Source organism: Mustela putorius, unplaced genomic scaffold, assembly GCF_011764305.1.
Source record: "Mustela putorius furo isolate JIRA1106 unplaced genomic scaffold, ASM1176430v1.1 tig00003845_pilon_pilon_pilon, whole genome shotgun sequence".
Lineage (NCBI taxonomy): Eukaryota > Metazoa > Chordata > Mammalia > Carnivora > Mustelidae > Mustela > Mustela putorius.
The window spans coordinates 40,816,373-40,836,807 of NW_025421998.1; the positions used below are offsets into that span (position 1 = coordinate 40,816,373).

General features: G+C 38.7%; 2 protein-coding genes across 2 annotated transcripts in view; one reads left to right on the forward strand and one right to left on the reverse strand.

Annotated features, from left to right (window-relative positions):
- Nucleotides 1-3,289: 3,289 nt before the first annotated feature.
- RPA3 (replication protein A3) lies at nt 3,290-7,036 on the reverse strand. The gene is made up of 4 exons (XM_004767819.3): nt 6,892-7,036; nt 5,488-5,562; nt 4,204-4,312; nt 3,290-3,650 (listed from the first exon to the last, which is right to left on the reverse strand). The coding sequence occupies exons 1-4, from the start codon at nt 6,988-6,990 to the stop codon at nt 3,568-3,570; spliced, it is 366 nt and encodes a 121-aa protein (XP_004767876.2). The 5' UTR covers nt 6,991-7,036; the 3' UTR covers nt 3,290-3,567.
- UMAD1 (UBAP1-MVB12-associated (UMA) domain containing 1) overlaps nt 6,944-20,435 on the forward strand; it is a 218,385-nt gene continuing 204,893 nt past the window's right edge. The window contains exon 1 of the mRNA XM_013064164.2: nt 6,944-7,390. Within this exon, the coding sequence (XP_012919618.1) occupies nt 6,944-7,390 (447 nt within the window). The remainder of the gene's footprint in view (nt 7,391-20,435) is intronic.

Below are 20,435 nucleotides of genomic sequence, written 5' to 3' on the forward strand. Positions count from 1 at the left end.
AGTTCAGTGGCACCCAGAACTTAGAGGGTCTAGTGTGTTCCAGTAACAGCAGATCAGTACTGGATGGATAATAGTTTCAAGGGGGAAAGAAGGATTTGGTCTGAGGTGAGATGTGGTCAGACTGTGAAGGGTAACTACTAACTGGAAATGTGGACCTCATATAGTCAGTGGGGAACCTGAGGAGGTTCATTTTTTTAATACCTTTATAAATGTGGAGAAATTTTAGATTTACAGAAAAGTTGTGAGATGATAGAGTTCTTTTGTATCTCCTCCCCCAGAGTGTGTGTCCCTTTATGGTCCCTTACATTATCATGGTACGTTTGTCAAAACTAAGAAACCAACCTTGGTATATTACTGTTAACGCTAGCCTTTACTCAGATTTAATCCGTTTTCCTTTGTCTTTTTCTGTTCCAGGACCCAATCCAGGCTTAGTCTTCTCTGCTCTGTGAGTTTCTTTTCTTGTTTTTCATGATATTGACAGTTTAGAGGAGTGCTGTTTTTAGAATGTTCTTCAATTTGGGTCTGGTATTTTCTCATGATTAGTTGGTGGTAAGTGTTTGTGAAAAAATACCAGAATGGTGAAGTACCTTTCTTATCATATTAAAGGGCACATGATCTCTGCCTGTTGTCACTGCTGATGTTAACCTTGATCGCTTCTTTAAGGTAGCATTGGCCAGATTTCCCCACTGTCACCTTCCCGGAAGTTTTCCACTGCCCAAATTCATCTTTTTTGTTAAGTTTATAGTGTGATGGTTAGAACTGATGTTAAATGCAGCTGTATTGGCTAGGAAAACCAGGAGCCTAGAAACTGGAAGGCCATTTACAGTTAAGACTGTTGTAATAGTTCAAGTGAGAGATGACAACTGAACCTGCAGATGCAGTGCAACAAAAAGGACTGGAGATACTCAAGCTTTTCTGGGCAATGGGATGGCTTATGGTAGCTTTAAAAGAAAAAGACCAAATCAGAACCACAATGAGGTACCACTTCACACCTAAGTGGGATGGCATAATCCAAAAGTCGTATTATAATAAGTGTTGGTGAGGATGTGGAGAAATTAGAATCCTTAAACACTGCTGCTAGGAATGTAAGATGGTACAGCCACTTCGAAAACGTTTGGCAGTGCCTCAAAAACTTAAGCATATTTACCATTTGGTGCAGCAGTTCCACTTACAGGTATATATCCAAGAGAAATAAAAAATATGTACACACAAAAACTTACACATGAATGCTCATAATAGCATAATTCATTGTATCCAAATGGTGGAAACCACCCAAATTTCCAAATGATGAATGGATAAAAAATGATATATCCATACAGTGGAATATTTGGCCATAAAAATGTTGATGAAGCACTGATTTTTGCTATAAATAGATGAACCTTGAAAACATGCTAAGTGAAAGAAGTCAGTCACAAAAGATCACATATAATTCTATTTCTCCAAAATGTCCAGAATAGGCAAATCTGTAGACAGAAGGTAAGTGGTTTCTTGTGGTTAGGGGGTGGTTGTGGCGGTGGAGGGATTAGGCCATGAAAGGTAAAAAGTACAGGGTTTCTTTTCGGGGTGATGAATATGTTCTAAAATTGATTATAGAGATGGTATACAACTCTGAATACCTAAAAGCCACTGAATTGTACAGTTGAAATACATTAATCATATACGTGAATTTATCCTGATTAAATATTACCAAATCAGGGAACACATGAGAGTTTGTACACATTCAAGCTATACTTGCTGAAACTAAAGTGCTGGTAGGATATCCAGGAGCAGATGTTGAGCAGCTCAGAAGTGAGGCTGGGACTGGAAATATGGCACCATAAATAATTAGTAGAAATGACTCACTTGATGGAAAGTAAGATATCCTATTCATTGAGTGCAATTTATTAAACACAGTAGTTCAAGGTAAGGTTTTAAGCAGGACACCTTAAACATTTTCATAGCACAGAGTCGTCAGAGGTTAACACAAAGAGGACAGACTCTTCCTCTGGCATTCAAGACAAGTTATTGAGACTGGCTGCTGTTCCTCCTAAACCTAAATTTCAGCTATAACGGTCTTTACTTCCCATGTTTTACTTTAACGTGGCTATGGCAATGTTCCTTAAGTAATTTGGAGACTATTTTGGGATAAAAGTTGAAATTGAAGATACTATCAATTTCAAATTTTGTACATCCAACACGGGGCTTGAACTTATAGCCCCAAGATCAAGAGTTGCATGCTCTAGCAACTGAACCAGCCAAGTGTCCATAAAATAAATATCTTTGGTAAAATTTATAATCTAAATTTAGAATTAGTTAATTTCCTAACTGAAGAAATTAAGTCAAGCCATAAAAGCTGACTGGCCATATAAGTTACCAATTATTCTGCTTTACTCTCTATTTTATAATTGCCACATCCCAACCTGGCCCATCCCCAGTGTTACTTAGTGGTATGAAGTACAAATAAACAGGAATTTCATACTAAGAATGACAGTTGAAAGGAAGAAAAAAGATCAAATGATTTCGTCAACTGTTCTAATGATTAGATATCCCTTATTTGGCATTAGTAAATGTGGTTTCAAAATCCTGAGAAAGAGGTACTGTGATAATTTTATATGTCAACTTAGCTAAGGGAAACCCAGATAGCCAGTAAAACATTATTTCTTGCTGTGTCTGTGAGGGCATTTCCAGAAGAGATTAGTATCTGAATCAGGAGGCCCTTACCAAATAGGTGGGTATCATCCAATATGTTCATAGCCCAAATAGAACAAAAAATGTGGAGGAAGAGCAAATTTGCTCTGCCAGATCTGGGATGTCCACCTCCTCCAGTCCTGACACTGGAGCTCCTGGTTCTTGGGCCTTCAGATTCTGGGATTTAAATCAGTGGCCTCCCACTATTCAGGTTTTCAACCTTGGACTGCAAGTTACATCAACTCCCCTGATTCTCAGACCTTGGGACTCCTTGGCTTTCATTACCACATAAGTCAATTCCTGTAACAAAATCTCATATATATAGTTGTGATATATATGGTTCTTTTGGTTCTGATTCTCTGGAGAATTCTATATAGGTTCTCACAAATTATAAAAGATAAAGGATTCTGTTTGCTCTTTTAATAAATTAAAATCACTTTTTTTCAGTGTCAAGGAAATAATTAACATAATGTAGTTTATGAGGTAGCAAGTAAATTCTTCACACATGTGGCCCAGGATTTCATTTGGTAGGTTTAAGTTCTGTCTGACCTTACACTATGAAAATTCCAAGTTTGTGTTTGAATACATGACTAAAAGAATAAGAATGAAATGATCAACAGTATGTCTGTTTCAGTTTTTATTAATAAAACACAAAACTAAACTCAAGGCAACTGCTTTGTTCTAATATCTGGTCTGACCGTACACTGGAGAAGTGATTCTTTATGAGGAATTAACTTGCAGTATATAGACAGGTTACATCAAAAGTGGGATACTGCAATATCTAATAAGGTTAGGTAAATGAAATTAAAAAGAGAACAAATTAAATATTAAAACTCACAGAAATATTCCCCTCAACTATCAGGGGGCTTCCTGTAACAGTCTTCAATGTGTTTATCAAGATCAATCATATTGCACCACCCCCAAAGGAAAAAACTGAGGGAACTCATGAGTAATTTTCACAGCTTCATTGTAAAGTCCAAGATCTGAAAAAAAAAAAAAAAAAAAAAAATCAAACATTTAATCTATAATGGAAAGATGTAGCATCATTTATTATCTAAAAGCTTTCTACCTCTTTCTCTTTTATAGAGATCAACTTATTTTCACAATCTATCTTCTAAAATAGATAGGGATCATCACAGCTATTTACCTGTGGCTCTAAAAAATAAAAGACATGGGCAATAGGCAACTATTCATTTTGATATCCATTGTACAGGCAAATTCTTGCCTGGTTTTAGGTGTTAGGCATTATTTGATGCTTTTGATACATATGATAAAACAAAAAAATCTATTAACATTATTTCTGTTTGCCAAGTTTTAAGTTTCTCTTCCCATAAATACTCTTTAATTAGTTTCCTGCATATACAAGCATTACTTAAAAGGGGGCCAAAATGTTCTCCCATTTTCCTTTGGGATCAGAAAATTCTATAGTAACTGAAAAATGGCAGGACTGAGATTCAAGACCAAGACATCTCAAGTTAAGAAAACTGTTTTCCTCCTAATTACATGAAAGTACTTAATACAGAATGCTTTATTTACCAAAAGGATGGTTATCTTCTTTAAACTGGACATATGATGCACACATAATGGTTGCCTTTGCTGTTACTTTTCCAACTACTTCCACAATTCCAGAGATTTCTTCATCAAGCTAACACAAAGGACAAATTGTCAAATTGGTGTTGTCATATTTCTAGTTGGTAACTTGGAAAATTGTTACAGTTTACTAATCTTTCATGTAACAAAATCAGCTTAAAATTTACCAATGCAAAAACTGAACTGTAAGTTGTTAAAAATGTTTGAGTACTTAATGTCAGCATGTCAAGTCCTATTACCTTTAGCAGTACCTTCAGGTCCAAAGATCCAGTTAAATGTTTAAGTTGAAGACAAAATCACTTAAGGATAATGAGGATGTCTAGGATTTCTACAAGGAGTAATTTATTTAAAAAGACCCATTGAAAGGAACTTTCTATTTTCTTATCTTGTGCAGTGTATTCTGTATATATTACCCAAACAACACATGGATTTATCTTCATTTAAATAAAAAATTTTTGGAGTACAATAAATGTAAAAACAAGTGATAACTAAAAGTACACTTAAACAAAAACAAAACAGAATTTTTAAAATGTCAAGCTCTTGAAAGAAAAAATGACTTAAAAGGTTTTTTTTTTAAATGTGATTTTTTTGGTCTTTTATAGGAATAGGAAATGTTACCCAGTTAAGGGATGTTTTAAAAAATCATGGAGCCCAAGGGGCGCCTGGGTGGCTTAGTCATTAAGCGGCTGTCTTCAGCTCAGGTCATGACCCCAGAGCCCTGGGATCAAGTCCCACATCTCCCTCTCTCACTTCCCCTGCTTGTATTCCCCCTCTCACTGTGTCTCTCTCTGTCAAATAAATAAATAAAATCTTAAAAAAAAAAAAAAAATCAGAGAGCCTAAAGAATCATTGGTTAGAAATGTAAAGGGATATATAATGTAAGAAGAGGACAAAAGTTTAATTTTTCGAGCAGGTAAGTTTTATGAGGTGGTCCTTTATATCACTCCAAGAATCAGAAACATCAGCAAGATGAATTAACTACAAGAGTCTTAGAATTAGGGATGCCTGGGTGGCTCAGTTGGTTAAGCAGCTGCCTTCCGCTCAGGTCATGATCCCAGCGTTCTGGGATCGAGTCCCACATCGGGCTCCTTGCTCAGCAGGGAGCCTGCTTCTCCCTCTGCCTCTGCCTGCCTGTGCTCTCTTTCTTGCTCTCCCTCTCTCTGACAAATAAATAAAATCTTAAAAGAAAAAAAAAAAAAAAAGAGTCTTAGAATTAATACTTGAACATACGGGCTCCATCAACTCAATAGTTCCATTTTTTCCTTCTCCATCTGAAAGAATAAACATTTTTCCAGTGGGATGAATCTAAAAAAGAAACACAGGATTAAAAAAACCAAAAACATAAACAAAACAAACTTTAAAATCTCATTAAAATAAAAATATTGTACGTTTGAAAATGAGATTGACCCAAAAATACTTAGTCAATGCACACAAAGCAATTTGTTTTTGAACAATTTGGTTCAGATTATAATCTTGTGTTAACCGCAACTGGTCAAACACCACCTAGTTAAAGTTGAATTTCAGATAAACAGTACTTTTTAGTACAAATATGTCCTGTATTTTTATTTAGTAATCTGGCAGCCCTGCCCTAACAACAAATTAAAGGGGGTTCATAATGTCTAAAAGTGAGATCTACTAGCACTCATGATTTAAATAGTAGGTATTCCACCAGAGAGTCTGTTTTAAAAATTAAGTTTGATGGGGACACACCTGTGTGGCTCAGTGCTGGAGGGTACCACTCTTGACCTCAGGGTTGTGAGTTTGAGCCCTACCTTGGGGGTAGAGAGTTTAAAAAAAAAAAAAAAAAAATGAATAATAAGCATGATGTAGTTAACAGAACTGGTTGCCAGAAGATTTGGGCTCTACTACTGATCTGTAAAGACTGCATTCAGGTCTGGATGAAAGTCAGCTTTGCTACTTGCTGTGGCCTTGAGCAGTTAACCAGACTCCACTCCTACCCAGTTTGCCTACTCTGAAGTCAAGTACAACCTATTGAACGAAGAGGGCGAGTGGCTGAAATGAACTACTAAAGCTTTACAATAGTTTTTGTTTTTTTCCCCCTCAGCTTTCCCGGTTCACTGACTCCGAAACTTTGGGGCTGCTTCTCATCAGTAGGATGCAGACGCTGCACTCTTAACACTAGGATGAGAACACAGACTGCTATGGAATCTGGAAGGGACAACTGAAGAATGTTTATGACGAAGTGACCAACAAGAAAGCTAAGTTTGAGAAAAGAAAATTCCATTAGAAAGAAACTAGAAAACCAGAGCAGTTGCCAAGTCTGGCTAAGCGAAAAAATCAGGAGGTAAATGTGTGAGTCAGGTCTACAATTTTCTTTGTAAATACATAAAGAAACCAGAAGAAACCAGAGGGGAGGACGTTAGAATTTAGAACCGAGCGAATTTGAAAACGTCACGATTCCGCGCCATAAAAGTGGCGCCAAAATGGGCTGCAGGGGCTAAAAAGTGCGCGGAACGTCCATGCGTGTAAAACGAAGCATTTGGGAGCGCAGTGTTGCTCTAAGGCCTGTCCTCCTCCACCCCACCTTTCCACCCTGAGGCTACGGCCCTGGCGGTCACGGGGTCCCTCCACCCGGCTCCAAAGCAGGGGGCCCAGGGCAGCCACGGCGCGCACCTTTTCCAGCCTTCCTACGAAGCAGACCGGCCGGTCGATGAACTGAGCTAGCATGCTGGCGTTGACGCGCGACCTGGGCAACTCCATGACCTCCACCATGGTCGCGGTGCGACACCCGCGGCCGGCAGGAAACAGACGACCGAAATTCTGCGTCCCACGGCGTCTATGGGGCAGAAGATGCCGGCACCAATCAGCGAAGACCCGCTCTCTCACTCCACCAATCAAAAGCTCGGAAATCTCGATCGAAATCGCGCAGTCCCAGAAATGGACAGAGCAGGGAGGGCTGCTTCCGGAAGTGGGGATCGGCTGCTTAGTGACGCATGGCGTCCCGGAAGTTGCCCACGTCCTCCGCAGAGTGAGCAAGGGAGGCGGGGCTTGGATCGGGCGGGGCGGTGGCTGCCTCCAGCGACCTCCGGGCCTCCCCGCCCGACTGGATCCCGGAAGCAGGGTGTTGGGCACCTGTGCTGTAGCGGCGAGGGACTGCGGCGCGAGCCTCAAGGTACCCCTTCTCGCGGGAGGCGCCGCAGCCTTACTGTTTCCCTTTCTCCCCATCGACGGATGCGGAAGAAAGAGGCGGGACTCGGTTCTTGCCCTGTCGCGGCATTATCGGTGCTGCGCACCCGCGGTTGGAGTTTCCCCACCCACCGGCTTCTCGGTTCTGCGTGGCAAGCGCGGGATTTGTGTTGCAGTCGAGGTGTCGGGTGTTTTTGACACTCGCCGTCCTGGAGACGGGAAGTGGGGTCGCCAATGATCTTTCATTGCCCTTGTCAGGCTCCTGCCGCTCGGTGACGGAGGGTCGGTGATTTAACCGCTCTACCTGCGTCACTTACTGTTCTGTTTTCACACCTGTTAGAAGGGTTGATCCGATGATCTCTACGACCCTTTCTAGCCCTCACAACCTGGCCAGGCTAACGAGGTGGGAGTTCTCTCACCTCCTCCGTGTTAGCGACGAATTGAAGCTTTGGGGAATGGGTAGGGGGAAGGATCACTGAGCTAGGTGAGGGACGAATTTAAGTAGCTGTTAGATCCTGAGCAGGGGCGCTTCTCCCTGAGACTTACTTTGCCTTTCAAAAAACGAGGGGGTTCGATGACATGAATGTTTTGTAAGATCCCAGCAGAGTTTTGCCCATGTGATTCACGGACTCGTCTTAACTTCCCAGAACTTTCCCTCATTGCTCCCCGCACCCCGGGACGAGGGAGGCATGGAAGACCACCTGTTTCAAGGGAGATTTAGGCTGGGGGCGTGGAGTTTTGAATCGGTCGGGGCTCAGTGGTTGTGCATTTGGGGACTTCGTCTGCTGGGACTGGTACTGACTTGCCAGGGATATTATGGAATGAGCGGTCATAGAAATACCTGCCAGCTACTGCAGAAATTGGAAAAACCACTTTTTATTTGGAAACTGCGTCCGTGAATTTGCCTAAAGCCCCAGAGTTGTCACCGTTCAAATTCGGGTTTTAGCTCTAGTGTCCCAGTTTTATCTCATAGTTGCCTTAAGCGAAGATGATTCTTTTTGACGCTTCAGGCTGCAATTTAAGATAGAAATCTGATGTTCCATAATTAAATGATAGCCTCCCTCAGTGTTATTTAACTGAATATATTTGTCTTTTAATATCGCTGTCACGAAAACAAATTTAGAGGATTTAATTAGCAGATGAAGAGTGCATGTTGTTTGGCGTATACAAGAATGGTTGTACTGGTGCAAGTCAATAAAGTCTATATTTTTGCGCAAAACGTTGACGTTTTTTGCACTTCAGGGTTGCTTTGGAAGACAAGTTGATGTGCATTATAAAGGGTAGGGTGCATGAATATCTTTAACCTCGGCCTTTAAAGTATCAGGTATCAGATGCTAATGTCATTATTTTATTATATTTTTAAAACTACTTTTACATACCAGTGGCCTTTAAAAAAAAACCATAAAGATGAACAAGATAGTTTAAAACAGCGTTTTGGATATTTTTTGTGTCATTTAAAATGTATTATGTAATACATAGTCAAGAGAGAAGAGTATATAGAGCTAATATGTATTATTTCTAGAGAAATTAAATGAACTCGCAAGGGCCTCACATTCAGTTTAAGAAATGGAATTTAGCCAGTTAGTAGTTTGCACTAACTCAGTTAATCTTCCTCTCTGGAGGAGCCACAAATAAACACTATCTTGACATTTTTGTTAAGCACTCTAAGCTTTTCTATATAGTCTAATCACACATGGAGGCATTCTTAAATGGTATGTTTAATTGTGCTGGTTTTGGCCGTTGTATAAACGGAATCATACCATATATATCCTCTGACTTTTGCTTTTGCTTTTGAGATTAATCCATGTTGGCATATGTGGGTGGAGTTCTTTCTTTTCACTCTGCTGTTTTGCTGAGTTATTGACTAACATTTAAATTGTTTACTGTTCTTTCGTACTGCAAACACGGATGCTGTGAATGTTCTTGTACCTGTTAGTTGGTGCAGTTGTGCAAAGGGATATCAGTAGAATTGCTGGAACATAGGTTGTGCCTCTTCTGCTTTACTAGTAAAACCAAGTACAGTTGATCTTTGAACAACATAGGTTTAAACTTCATGGGTCTACTACTGTGCAGATTTTTTCAAAAAATATAGCACAGTACTGTAAATGTATTTTCTCATGACTTTCTTAATATTTTCCTTTTTTCTGGCTTATGTATTGTACAAATACAACATATAATATGTATAACATACAAAATACACGTTAATCGACTGTTGATGGCTTCTGGGATGGCTTGTTGTTAATAGTAGGTTATTAGTAGTTAAAATTTTTGGGAAGTGGAGAATTATATTTGGATTTTCAACCATGGTGGGTGCGCAGTGTGCACACCCCAACCCCCATGTTTTTCAAAGGTCAACAGTATTGTACTCAAAGTAGTTGTACTGACTTACTTTTTTACCAGAGGTATAGGAGAATTTCAGTTGATTCACATTTTTGGAAACTCTTATTAAAGTTTTTTTACCCCCTGATGGATGTAAAAAGTTTTCATGTTGTGGTCTTAATTTGCTTTCCCTGATTACTGAAAGATTAAACAACTTTTCAAATATTTATTGGCCAGTTGTGTTTGTCATGGGTTTTTTGCCCCCTGTCTTTTCTTCCTTTTTTTCATTGGAAGGAGCTCTTTTAATATGGTTAAGGGGCGCCAGGGTGGCTCAGTTGGTTAAGCCTCTGCCTTCAGCTCGGGTCATGATCTCAGGATCCTGGGATCGAGCTCCACATCGGGCTCTCTGCTCAGCAAGAAGCCTGCTTCCCCCTTCTCTCTCTGCCTGCCTCTCTGCCTGCTTGTGGTCTCTGTCTGTCAAATAAATAAATAAATAATCTAAAAAAAAAAAAAAGAAAAAAAAGTGTTTTTCCCGGGGCACTTGGGTAGCTCAGTGGGTTAAAGCCTCTGCCTTCGGCTCAGGTCATGATCTCAGGGTCCTGAGATCGAGCCCCACATCAGGCTCTCCACTCAGTGGGGAGCCTGCTTTCTCCTCTCTCTCTGCCTGCCTCTCTGCCTACTTGTGATCTGTCAAATAAATAAAAATCTTAAAAAAAAATGTTTTTCCCTTTTGTGTAATATAGTTGAAAAGGTCAATTTAAAAATCTGCTATAAGAATCTTTTCTTAAAACAAGCTCTTAAAGACATTATATATTTAAAATAATAGTTTTGCCTTTCATATTTAAAAATACTCCATCATTTAGAATTGAGTTTATATGCACATTGTCAGGTAGGTATCCAATTTCTTTTGTTTTATTTTCATTGTACTTGTCCCAGAATCATTTATTGACTACATTACCATTTGCAACCAACCTTCGGTGTCACCTAGGTTTACATATATGTGTGTGAGTCTGTTCCCGGGCTCCAGTTCTGTTCCATTGATCTGTCTGTCCCTGCACCAAGACCACACACTTCAGTACTGTGGCTTTATGATAATTTTTGACTTCTGGAGTACAAGTTTCTCTCTCTTGCTATGTTCTTCAGGAATAACTTTCTGATTCTTGTGACTGTGTATAAATTTAGGTTGGTAAGTTCCTTAAAAAACTTTGTTGAGATTTGATCACAATTGAATCGAATCTTTGGATTGATTTCAGCAGTAACGTCTTAACAACTACTCTTACTCTTCTTGGCCTCTTTTGGTCTTAACATCGGTCCAAATGTTTCATAATTTTCTATACAAAAGTTTTGACTTTTAGATTAGATTTATTCCTAGCTACCTTGTTGTTGTTGCTGGTATAAACAGTGTCTTTTTTAAGTTAAAGATTTTTAACTGATTCTTGCTTGTACACAGAGTGCATTTCACCTTTTTTTCCGGCCATCCTGCTAAACTTATTTCTAGTAATTTTCTATAGGATTCTTTTAGGTTTTCTAGTCATGTGTGAATAATTACAGATTTGTTTCTTAGCCATTTTTACATATTATTATTGGTATTATTTTTTTTTTTGCCCGATTTAGAGCTTCTAGTACCATTTGAATAAAAATAGTATTTCAGTTAAGATGGTGTTTGACTGCATAAGTAAAAGTGTCTTAAATACACAAAGTCTTAGTTTCACATGTTAAAAAAGTACAGAGGCATGCAGCTCAGTGTGCAGCTGTGTGTAGTGTCTCTAAGTCATCAGGGACCCAGGTTCTTTTTGCCTTCTCTTCTCTGATTCTAAGTATCTGGCATCATCCTTAAGGTCACCTCATAGGCCAGGATAGGTGCTGAGCACCAGCCATTTAGTGTCCATGCCAGGCAGCAGAGAAGTGGGCAGGCAAAAGAGACTTATCTCCCTTTAAGGAGCCTTCCTAGAAGACCCTCACAACTTGTTCTCCTTATTAAGTTAAAGACTTTACCTTGTGTTCCTACTTTGATAATAGTTTTGATTGAGTGGTTATGGATATTTGATCAAAGACATTTTTTTGGTCTTAATTAAGATGATTGAAATGAATATGTTTTCCAGTTTTGACCCACACTTGCATTCCTCGAGGAAACACAAGTTGGCTATATTTTCTTTTTATTACATATTCCTGTATTTGGCTTGCTATTATTTTGTTTAGGATTTTTGCAGTCATGTTCATGAGTGAGATTTATTTGTAGTTTTTCTTTCTTATGTAGTCCTTGTCTGATTCTGGTATTATTAGGGATATACTGGTCTCATGAAATGAGTTATAGAGTTTCCTCTATTCTCCAGGGTTTTCTGTGAAGCTGGAATTACCTGTTTATTAACTGAATAAACAGTTTCATGTGTAAAACACTCTGGGTCTGTACCTATTGCTTTAGGAATCTCCCACAAGTTTTTTTAAGTAGATGGTTGTCATCAATTTCTAAATATTTTCTAGTTTCCAAAATATTTCTTTTCTGATTCATGGGTTGTTTTTGTTCCCAAATGTAGAGGTTTTATTTATTAAATTTTGTTGTGTTGTTAATTTCTAACATAATTGCATTATAATTAGATGGTGTGTTCTATCTGATGCTAATTCTTTGGACATATATAAGATTTGCTTTAAGACTTATCGAGGACATGTTTTGTAAATATTTAATGTGTGCTCAGGAAAAAAAATTGAATTTTCCAGTTGTTGGATCAAACTTGTTAATTGCAGCATTCAACTTTTTTGTCTACCTTTTGTCTAATTAATGTTTCAGTAATTGAGATAATTGTGTCAGATATCTTAGAGTGGCATTGGCAGTTTTTCCTTGATTCTGATGACTTGTGTGATGTATTTTTAAGGACTTGTTATTTGACACTGAAGGATAAGGGTTGTGAAATAAAATGATGACATGAAGTAGTGAGTGTTTCAAATCATGCATTTCAGCTTGATGTTAATTTTGTCAGCTACTGCTGGTTAGAATTTGTTTGTTGTATCTTTTTTCCATCCTGTGCTTCACTGAGGGGAGGCAAGACCCAGGGGCATGGATACTTATTACTTTCTCTCTTGAGTGGCTTATCAGAGAGCTAACTTGGAAGGTCTGAGCTTCAGGGCAGAACAGGCTGATAGCAGCCTGTGGGCTCCAGTGGTTCCCTTCTTCACAAGGCACTGCCTTAGCCAGGAGGTGTCCATTATGACAGGCATGCCCAAAGGTGTGGGCACTGGTGTTCAACAGATCACCAGCATTTTGCCATTGTTATATTTTCTCCAATAAACCTTATTTGATATTCATACCGTGTGGTGCTCCTATTTGGCTCTGTGTTGGCTTGATACCTTTCAACTTTTCTGTGTTCTCCTGTTTTAGGCATGTCCCTTGTACAGCGCACGAAGCTGGAGGTTTAATTTTCCCTTTGTCCATTTATATTGGTTGTGACTACTGATATTTTTGGATTTGTGTCTATAGTCATTTTATTTTGCTTTTTTTGTTGTCTGTTTTTTCTCCTCCCTTGCCTTCTTTTGAATTGATTTTTTAATTTTTTTCTTTAATTCCATTTTATTCCTTTGTATCAGTTTAAATGTTGTGTATTGTTTTTACACTTTTTGTGGTCATCCTTTAACATGTGGATTAAACTTAAAGTCTAAAGTTATTTTACTCTGTATCAGGACAAGAACCTATATCTCCATTTACCTTTTTCCCAATTTTTTTCAAAGATGTTATTTATTTATCTGACAGAGAGATAGAGAGAGTACAAGCAGGGGAAGCAGCAGGGAGAGGAAGCAGGCTTCCCACTGAGCAGAGAGCCCAAACGTGGGGCTCGATCCCAGGACCTAAGGATCATAACCTAAGTCGGAGGCAGATGTTTAACCTACTGAGCCACCCAGGCACCCCAGCTTTTCCCCAATTTTTAAAAAAACATTTATTTGTTTATTTTGAGAGAGAGAGCAGGGGGAGGGGCAGAGGGAGATGGAGAAAGAAACCTAAGCAGCCTCTGTGCTGAGCCCACGGGGAACCCCTGTTGGACCTCGACTTCACAACCTGGAGATCATGATCTGAGCTGGAATCAAGAGTTGGACACTTTAAGGGACCTGAGCAACCCAGACACCCCTCCTATCTTTATGCTGCTGTCTAGAGTTTTTGTTCTATCTTGATTTCTTGTAACTCCACAAATTTGGAATTATCATTGCTTTATGCAGTTACTATTTGCTCGGAATTATTCACATGTTTATGACTCTCATATAATTTATTTTTACAGTTCAACATTTTTTCTGGTATTATTTTTCCTCTTTTTGAGTTATTTTTAGAGAGAATCTTCGGTAACAAACCCCATTGTTTTGTGTTTTTCTGAATTCTTTATTTCATCCTTGATCTTAAAAGATAGTTTTACCCTTTGTGGAATGGAGTGCTAAATGGACAGTTACTTCCTCCAAAATTACTTTGATATTATTTTACTCTTTTACTTTGATATTTTACTCTGTTTTCCTTAAAACTGTGGTTATGTTGTAAGCTGTCATGTCTCTTCATCTGCTTGATCCTCAGTTTGTCTTTGGTGTCCTACAGTTTTCCTGTGTAATGCATCCTGATGTGGCTTTTTCTCATTTGGTTTGCTGGCTGATACATTGTGCTTCATGAATCTGATAATTGTGTTTATTGGCACTGGGACATTTTCAACCATAATTCCTTTGAACACTGCCTCTCTCCTATAATCTAACTCCTTCTGGAACTCAAAAGTAAGAAGGATGGTTTTTATGTGCTTTTGACCTCTGTTTTGTAATTCATTGGTTTTGATTCTCTGTGTTGAATTCTGGATAATTTCTTTCATATCTTCAGCTAACTAATTCTTTATGCAGTAGTGACTCATTTGCTCTATCTAATTTCAGTACTGTTTTTTATTTATTTGTTTCTAGATCTCTTGTTTGGTTCTTTTTACAAATCTTAGTAGTTGTCATTGATATTCTTTTGTTGTAGTTTTAGGTTTCCCTTTATTGTTTCAAATAATACAAAATATAAAGTAAATTTGTTCATAATCTAGTTTTGATACCCAATAGTCTTTATAGGTCTCATTCTGTATGTTTAGGGTTTTTTTATTTTGTTGACTTTTCTTTGCTGTGACTTGTTTCTTCATTTGTATTGTAATTTTTGATTATGAATTCACGTATCTTGGAAGTTTTTGGTGATTTCTTTGAGATTTAATTTGAGGGTATGTTTCTTCACAGAAGATTTGTGTTTCCTACTTTCCTAGGTGTTTGAGCCCCAGACTTTGTCCTTCTCCCTGTGGAGCATGGGTCATTAAAGCCCAGACTTGTAGTTATTAGGAATTAGCGATGGCCACAGGGAAAGCATTAGCTTTAGTACTTGCATATACGCCTATGGATTTGTTGATTCCTATCCTTCCTGTCTTGTATAGGATTTCTTTATTCTTTTGTTGGCTTGGGCATACATTTAAAAAAAAAAGGTGTATTTATATTTAAGAAATTACCACAAATACTCTTCTTCATCCTTCCACACAGTCAATCAAAAGGAAATATAAGCTGGGTTAAAGTGGGCATTCACTGGATAAAATTTTAAAAGATATAAAATATGGCAGGGAGCATAGTAATGAATTCTGGGTTAGTTGTACTTCTTGGTCATTACCCTTTGTGTAATTTATGGAAATTTGAGTCAGACTTTGATACATGGTTGACAGAGCTATTGCGTTTTTGTCTTATATTTCTTTACGTGCATTTTGATGACAAATTGGGAAGGAAGTAAAACAGCCAGCTTTCTTGTTTCATCAGACATCTGAATCAAGTCTTCAGACAGATTGCAATACTGCTTGACTAGACTTAGTAAATTGTTAGCCACTTGCCTGTGATAGTGCTGGTTTCACGCAGGACTCAGCACCATGCTTTGTACCCACTGGCATGGGAGAGCTGGTAGAGAAAGAGGCTGAGAGGCAGCAACTAGACTGGGTACTTCCTTGAATTTGGAGAAAGTGCCTTGTCTCATTTTGTTTCTCTAGGGCCTAGCAGTGTGCCTGGCCAGTATGTGGCCTTCACAGCCTCTTGGTGGAATGAATTAAAAAGTCAGCAATTGGGGCCCCTGGGTGACTCAGTGGGTTAAAGCCTCTGCCTTTGGCTCAGGCCCTGATCCCAGGGTCCTGGGATGGAGCCCCGCATCAGGCTCTCTGCTCAGCTGGAGCCTGCTTCCTCCTCTCTGTCTGCCTCTCTGCCTACTTATGATCTCTGTTGGTCAAATAAATAAAATCTTAAAAAAAAAAAAAGTTAGCAATTGAACAAATGACCGATTTTTAGCAGTTCATTTATTTATTTAGGGGGTGTGTGTGTGTGTGTTTTAATAGGCTCTAGGCCCATCATGGGGCTTGAACTCATAACCCTGGGATCAAAAGTCACATGCTGTACAGACTGAGCCAGCCAGGCACCCCATAGCAATTTGCTGTTTGTTTAGAGAGGAAGTAAAGACTTGTGATGATACAATTAAGTTGTTCTGAAAGTCAAAAGACCCTTTTCTTTTTGTAAGGAGGTAGAGAGAGAAGAGCCCTGTATGTCCCAGGCATTGAGTTCTTACCAGATGGTGAATCTGCTGGCACCTTGATCACAAACTTTCCAGCTTCCAGAATTATGAAATATAAATCTGTTGTTTTTAAGTTTAAAAAAAAAAAAGAAAGAAAGAAAGTCAAATGATACATACTTTTATAGGCACATTTGGGAGTGATTCCTATTGGAAGTTGAATGTGTGGCTCCTGTTGTGTGTCAAATATATTTAAGTGAGCAGATAGAGCAATTTGAAGACCTGCATTGAATGTGTAGTAGTAGTACTGGTAGTAGTAGTAGTAGTTGTAGTAGTCGTAGTTGTTGTAGTTGTTATAGTAGTGGTTGTTGTTCATTCTAGCTTTCCCCTGTGCTATAGAGGGTGGTAAAGAGCTGTGACCTTACACCATTCTCCCACAGAGCATTATTTAAATCTGCCCCAAGATTTTTGTTATGTGAAGAGATGCTTTTTGATAGAATTGTCTGGAGTCTTTTTCAGGATGTTTCTTCATTTCAGAGTAGCAACATTGAATGCAGTGGGCAGAAATTAGTATCGTATTAGTAGAAATCTGTTATTTAAAGCAAAACTTATATGATTTGGGGGCACCTGACTGGCTCAGTTGGTAGATAGAGCATGTGAATCTGGATCTGGAGGTGTGAGTTTGAGCCCCACATTAGAGGTAGAGTTAACTTCAAAAAATCGTTAAAAAAAAAAACCTAAAATGGTTTTTGGCAGCAGTTATGTAGAGTTATGTTTGTAGCTTTTCTCAAACATAAAAATATATCATTGTACTTTAGAAGAGTCAGGGTAGCACTAAAACTTGACTCTGAATTATGTGCTTGGGCAATGAATGAGATCCAAATGATATAAATTATAAGTGAAATTTGTTTGCAAGCTCTCAAAAGGCAGTAGCTTTATCTTCTAAATTTCTGTATCTCCCCACACTATTTAGCATCTTTTTTAGGGGAAAAAGAAAATCTATGGTTTTCATGTGTTACTGCATTAAAAAAACAAAAAAGGGAATTAAGAAAAAACAAAACCTCTTTAAATTGAGATGTCTGCTGACTGGAATGTATCACGAATTAGGGGATTACACCCATCCATAGAGGACCAGGACCAGGTTATGATGAAGAATTATCCAGCCCCAAATGTTAAGAGTAAAAAGCTTGAAAAACCCTGGTTTAATATAAGGGAAGATTTTACCTTCCTTTTTTTTTTTTTCTTCACATTTTTTTGTTGATTCTAGTTAGTTAACGTACAATGCAATACTGGTTTCAGGAGTAGAATTCAGTGGTTCATCTCTTAACATATAGTACCCTGTGCTCATCATCACAAGTGCTCTCCTTGTTATATGAACATCAACCAACCCACAGTGATGCCCATCACCCATCTCGCCCATTCCCCACCCACCTCCCTCCATCAACCCTTGTCTATTCTTAAGAGTCTCTTATTGTTTCCCTTATGTTCATATGATCATCTGTTTTGTTTCTTAAATTCCACATATAAGTGAAATCATATGGTATTTGTTTTTCTCCGACCAACTTATTTTGCTAGCATAATATACTCTAGCTCTACCCATGTCATTGCAAATGGCAAGATTTCATTCTTTAATGGGTGAATAATATTCTTTTGTATATCTATACCACATTTTCTTTATCCATTCATCAGGCAATGGTCATTTGGGTTCTTTCCATAGTTTGGTATTGCTATGAACATCAAATCCCTTTGAATCAGTATTTTTATATTCTTTGGGTAAATACCTAGTAGTGCAATTGCTGTATCATACGGTAGTTCTCTTTTTAACTTTTGGAGGAACCTTCATACTGCCCTCCAGAGTGGCTATAACACTTTTCACTCCCACCAACAATGCAAGAGGGTTCCCCTTTCTCCACATTCTCACCAACATCTCTTGTTTCTTGTGTTGTTAATTTTAGCCATCCTGACAGGTATGAGATGGTATCTCATTGTGGTTTTGATTTGTATTTCCATGATGCTGAGGGATGTTGAGCATCTTTTCACGTGTCTTTTAGGTATCTGGATGTCATTTTTAGAAAAGTGTCTATTCATGTTTTCTGCCTATTTTTTTTTTAAATAATAGTATTTCTTTGACAGAGATCACAAGTAGGCAGAGAGGCAGGCAGAGACGGAGAGAGAAAGAGAGAGAAGCAGGCTCCCTACTGAGCAGAGAGCCCGATGCGGGGCTTGGACCCAGAACCCTGGGATCATGACCTGAGCCGAAGGCAGCCGCTTTAACCCACTGAGCCACACAGGTGCCCCTCTGCCTATTTCTTAACTGGATTATTTGTTTTTAGGGTTTGAGTTTAATAAGTTCTTTGTAGATTTTTGGATACTTTATCAGATATGTCTTTTGCACATATTTTCTCCCATTCCATAGTCTGCCTTTTAGATTTTTTTTTTAATTATTTCCTTCCCTCTGCAGAAGCCTTTTTATCTTGGTGAAGTCTCAATAGTTCATTTTTGCTTCTGTTTCCCCTGCCTCTGGAGACATGTCTAGTAAGAAGTTGCTGTTGCTGAGGTCAAAGAGGTTTCTGTCCATGCCCTTCTCTAGGATTTTGGTGGTTTCTGTCTCACATTTAGGTCTTTCATCCATTTTGAACTTATTTTTGTGTATGGTGTAAGAAAATGGTCCAGTTTCTTTTTTTTTTTTTGCATGCAGCTGTCCAGTTTTCCCAGTACCATTTTTTTTTAAAGATTTTATTTGTTTGTTTGACAGAGAGACATCACAAGTAGGCAGAGAAGCAGGCAGAGGGGGTAAGGGAAGCAAGCTCCCCGCTGAGTAGATAGCCGAATGCGGGGCTTGATCCCAAGACTCTGAGATCATGACCTGAGCCAAAGGCAGAGGCTTAACCCGCTGAGCCACCCAGGCACCACCCTCCCAGTACCACTTTTTGAAGAGACTGTCTTTTTTCCCATGGATTATTCTTTCCTGCTTTGTTGAAAATTAGTTGACCATATAGTTGTGGGTCCATTTCTGGGTTTTCTGTTCTGTTCCATTGATCTATATGTCTATTTTTTTACATACTTTTAAAAAAGGTTTTATTTATTTCTTTATGTGGTAGAGTGAGTGAAAGTGCACAAGAAGGGGGTGCGGCCTCTCCAGAGCGCAGAGAGCCTGATGTGGGGCTCAATCCCAGAACACTGGGATCATGACCTGAGCTGAAGGCAGATGTTTAATCAACCGAGCCACCCAGGTGGCATCTCTTTTTTGTGCCAGTACCATAATGTCTGGTCTTGATGGGGGCACCTTGGTGGCTCAGTGGGCCTTCGGTTCAGGTCATGATCCCAGGATCCTGGGGTCGAGCCCCGCATCAGGCTCTCTTCTCAGCAGGGAGCCTGCTTCCCCCCACCCACCCCGTTTGCCTCTCTGCCTACTTATGATCTCTCTCTGTCAAATAAATAAATAAAATCTTTAAAATAAATAATGTCTTGATGACTACAGCTTTGCAGTACAGTTTAAAGTCCAGAGTCGTGATACATCCAGCTTTCTAAGTAGTCATTTCTAAGTGTCCTCTTCAATTTCTTTCTTAAGTGTTCTATAGTTTTCAGCATACAGATCTTTTACCTGTTTCGTTAGGTTTATTCCTAGGTATCTAGTGGGTTTTGATGCAATTGTAAATGGGATCAGTACCTTGATTTAATTTTCTGTTGCTTCATTATTGATGTATAGAAATGCAACAGATTTCTGTATGTTAATTTTATATCCTAGAACTTTGCTGAATTCATGTATTAGTTCCAGCAATTTTTTGATAGAGTCTTTGGGTTTTCTGCATAGAGCATCATGTCTGCAAATAGTGGAAGTTTGACGTCTTCCTTGCCAATTTGGATGCCTTTTATTTCTTTTTATTGTCTTATTGCTGAGACTAAGACATCTAGTAATGTGTTAAATAGTAATTGTGAGAGTGGGTATCCATGTCTTATTCCCAACTCTAGAAGAAAATCTCTCAGTTTTTTCCCATTGAGAATGATCTTAGCTGTGGATCTTTTGTATATGGCCTTTATGATGTTGAGGTATGTTCCCTCTATGCCTACTTTGCTGAGGGTTTTTATCAAGAAATGATGTTTTGTCAGATGCTTTTTCTGCATCATTGAGAGGATCATACGGTTCTTATCCTTTCTTTATTAATGTGGTGTATCACATTGATTGATTTATGAC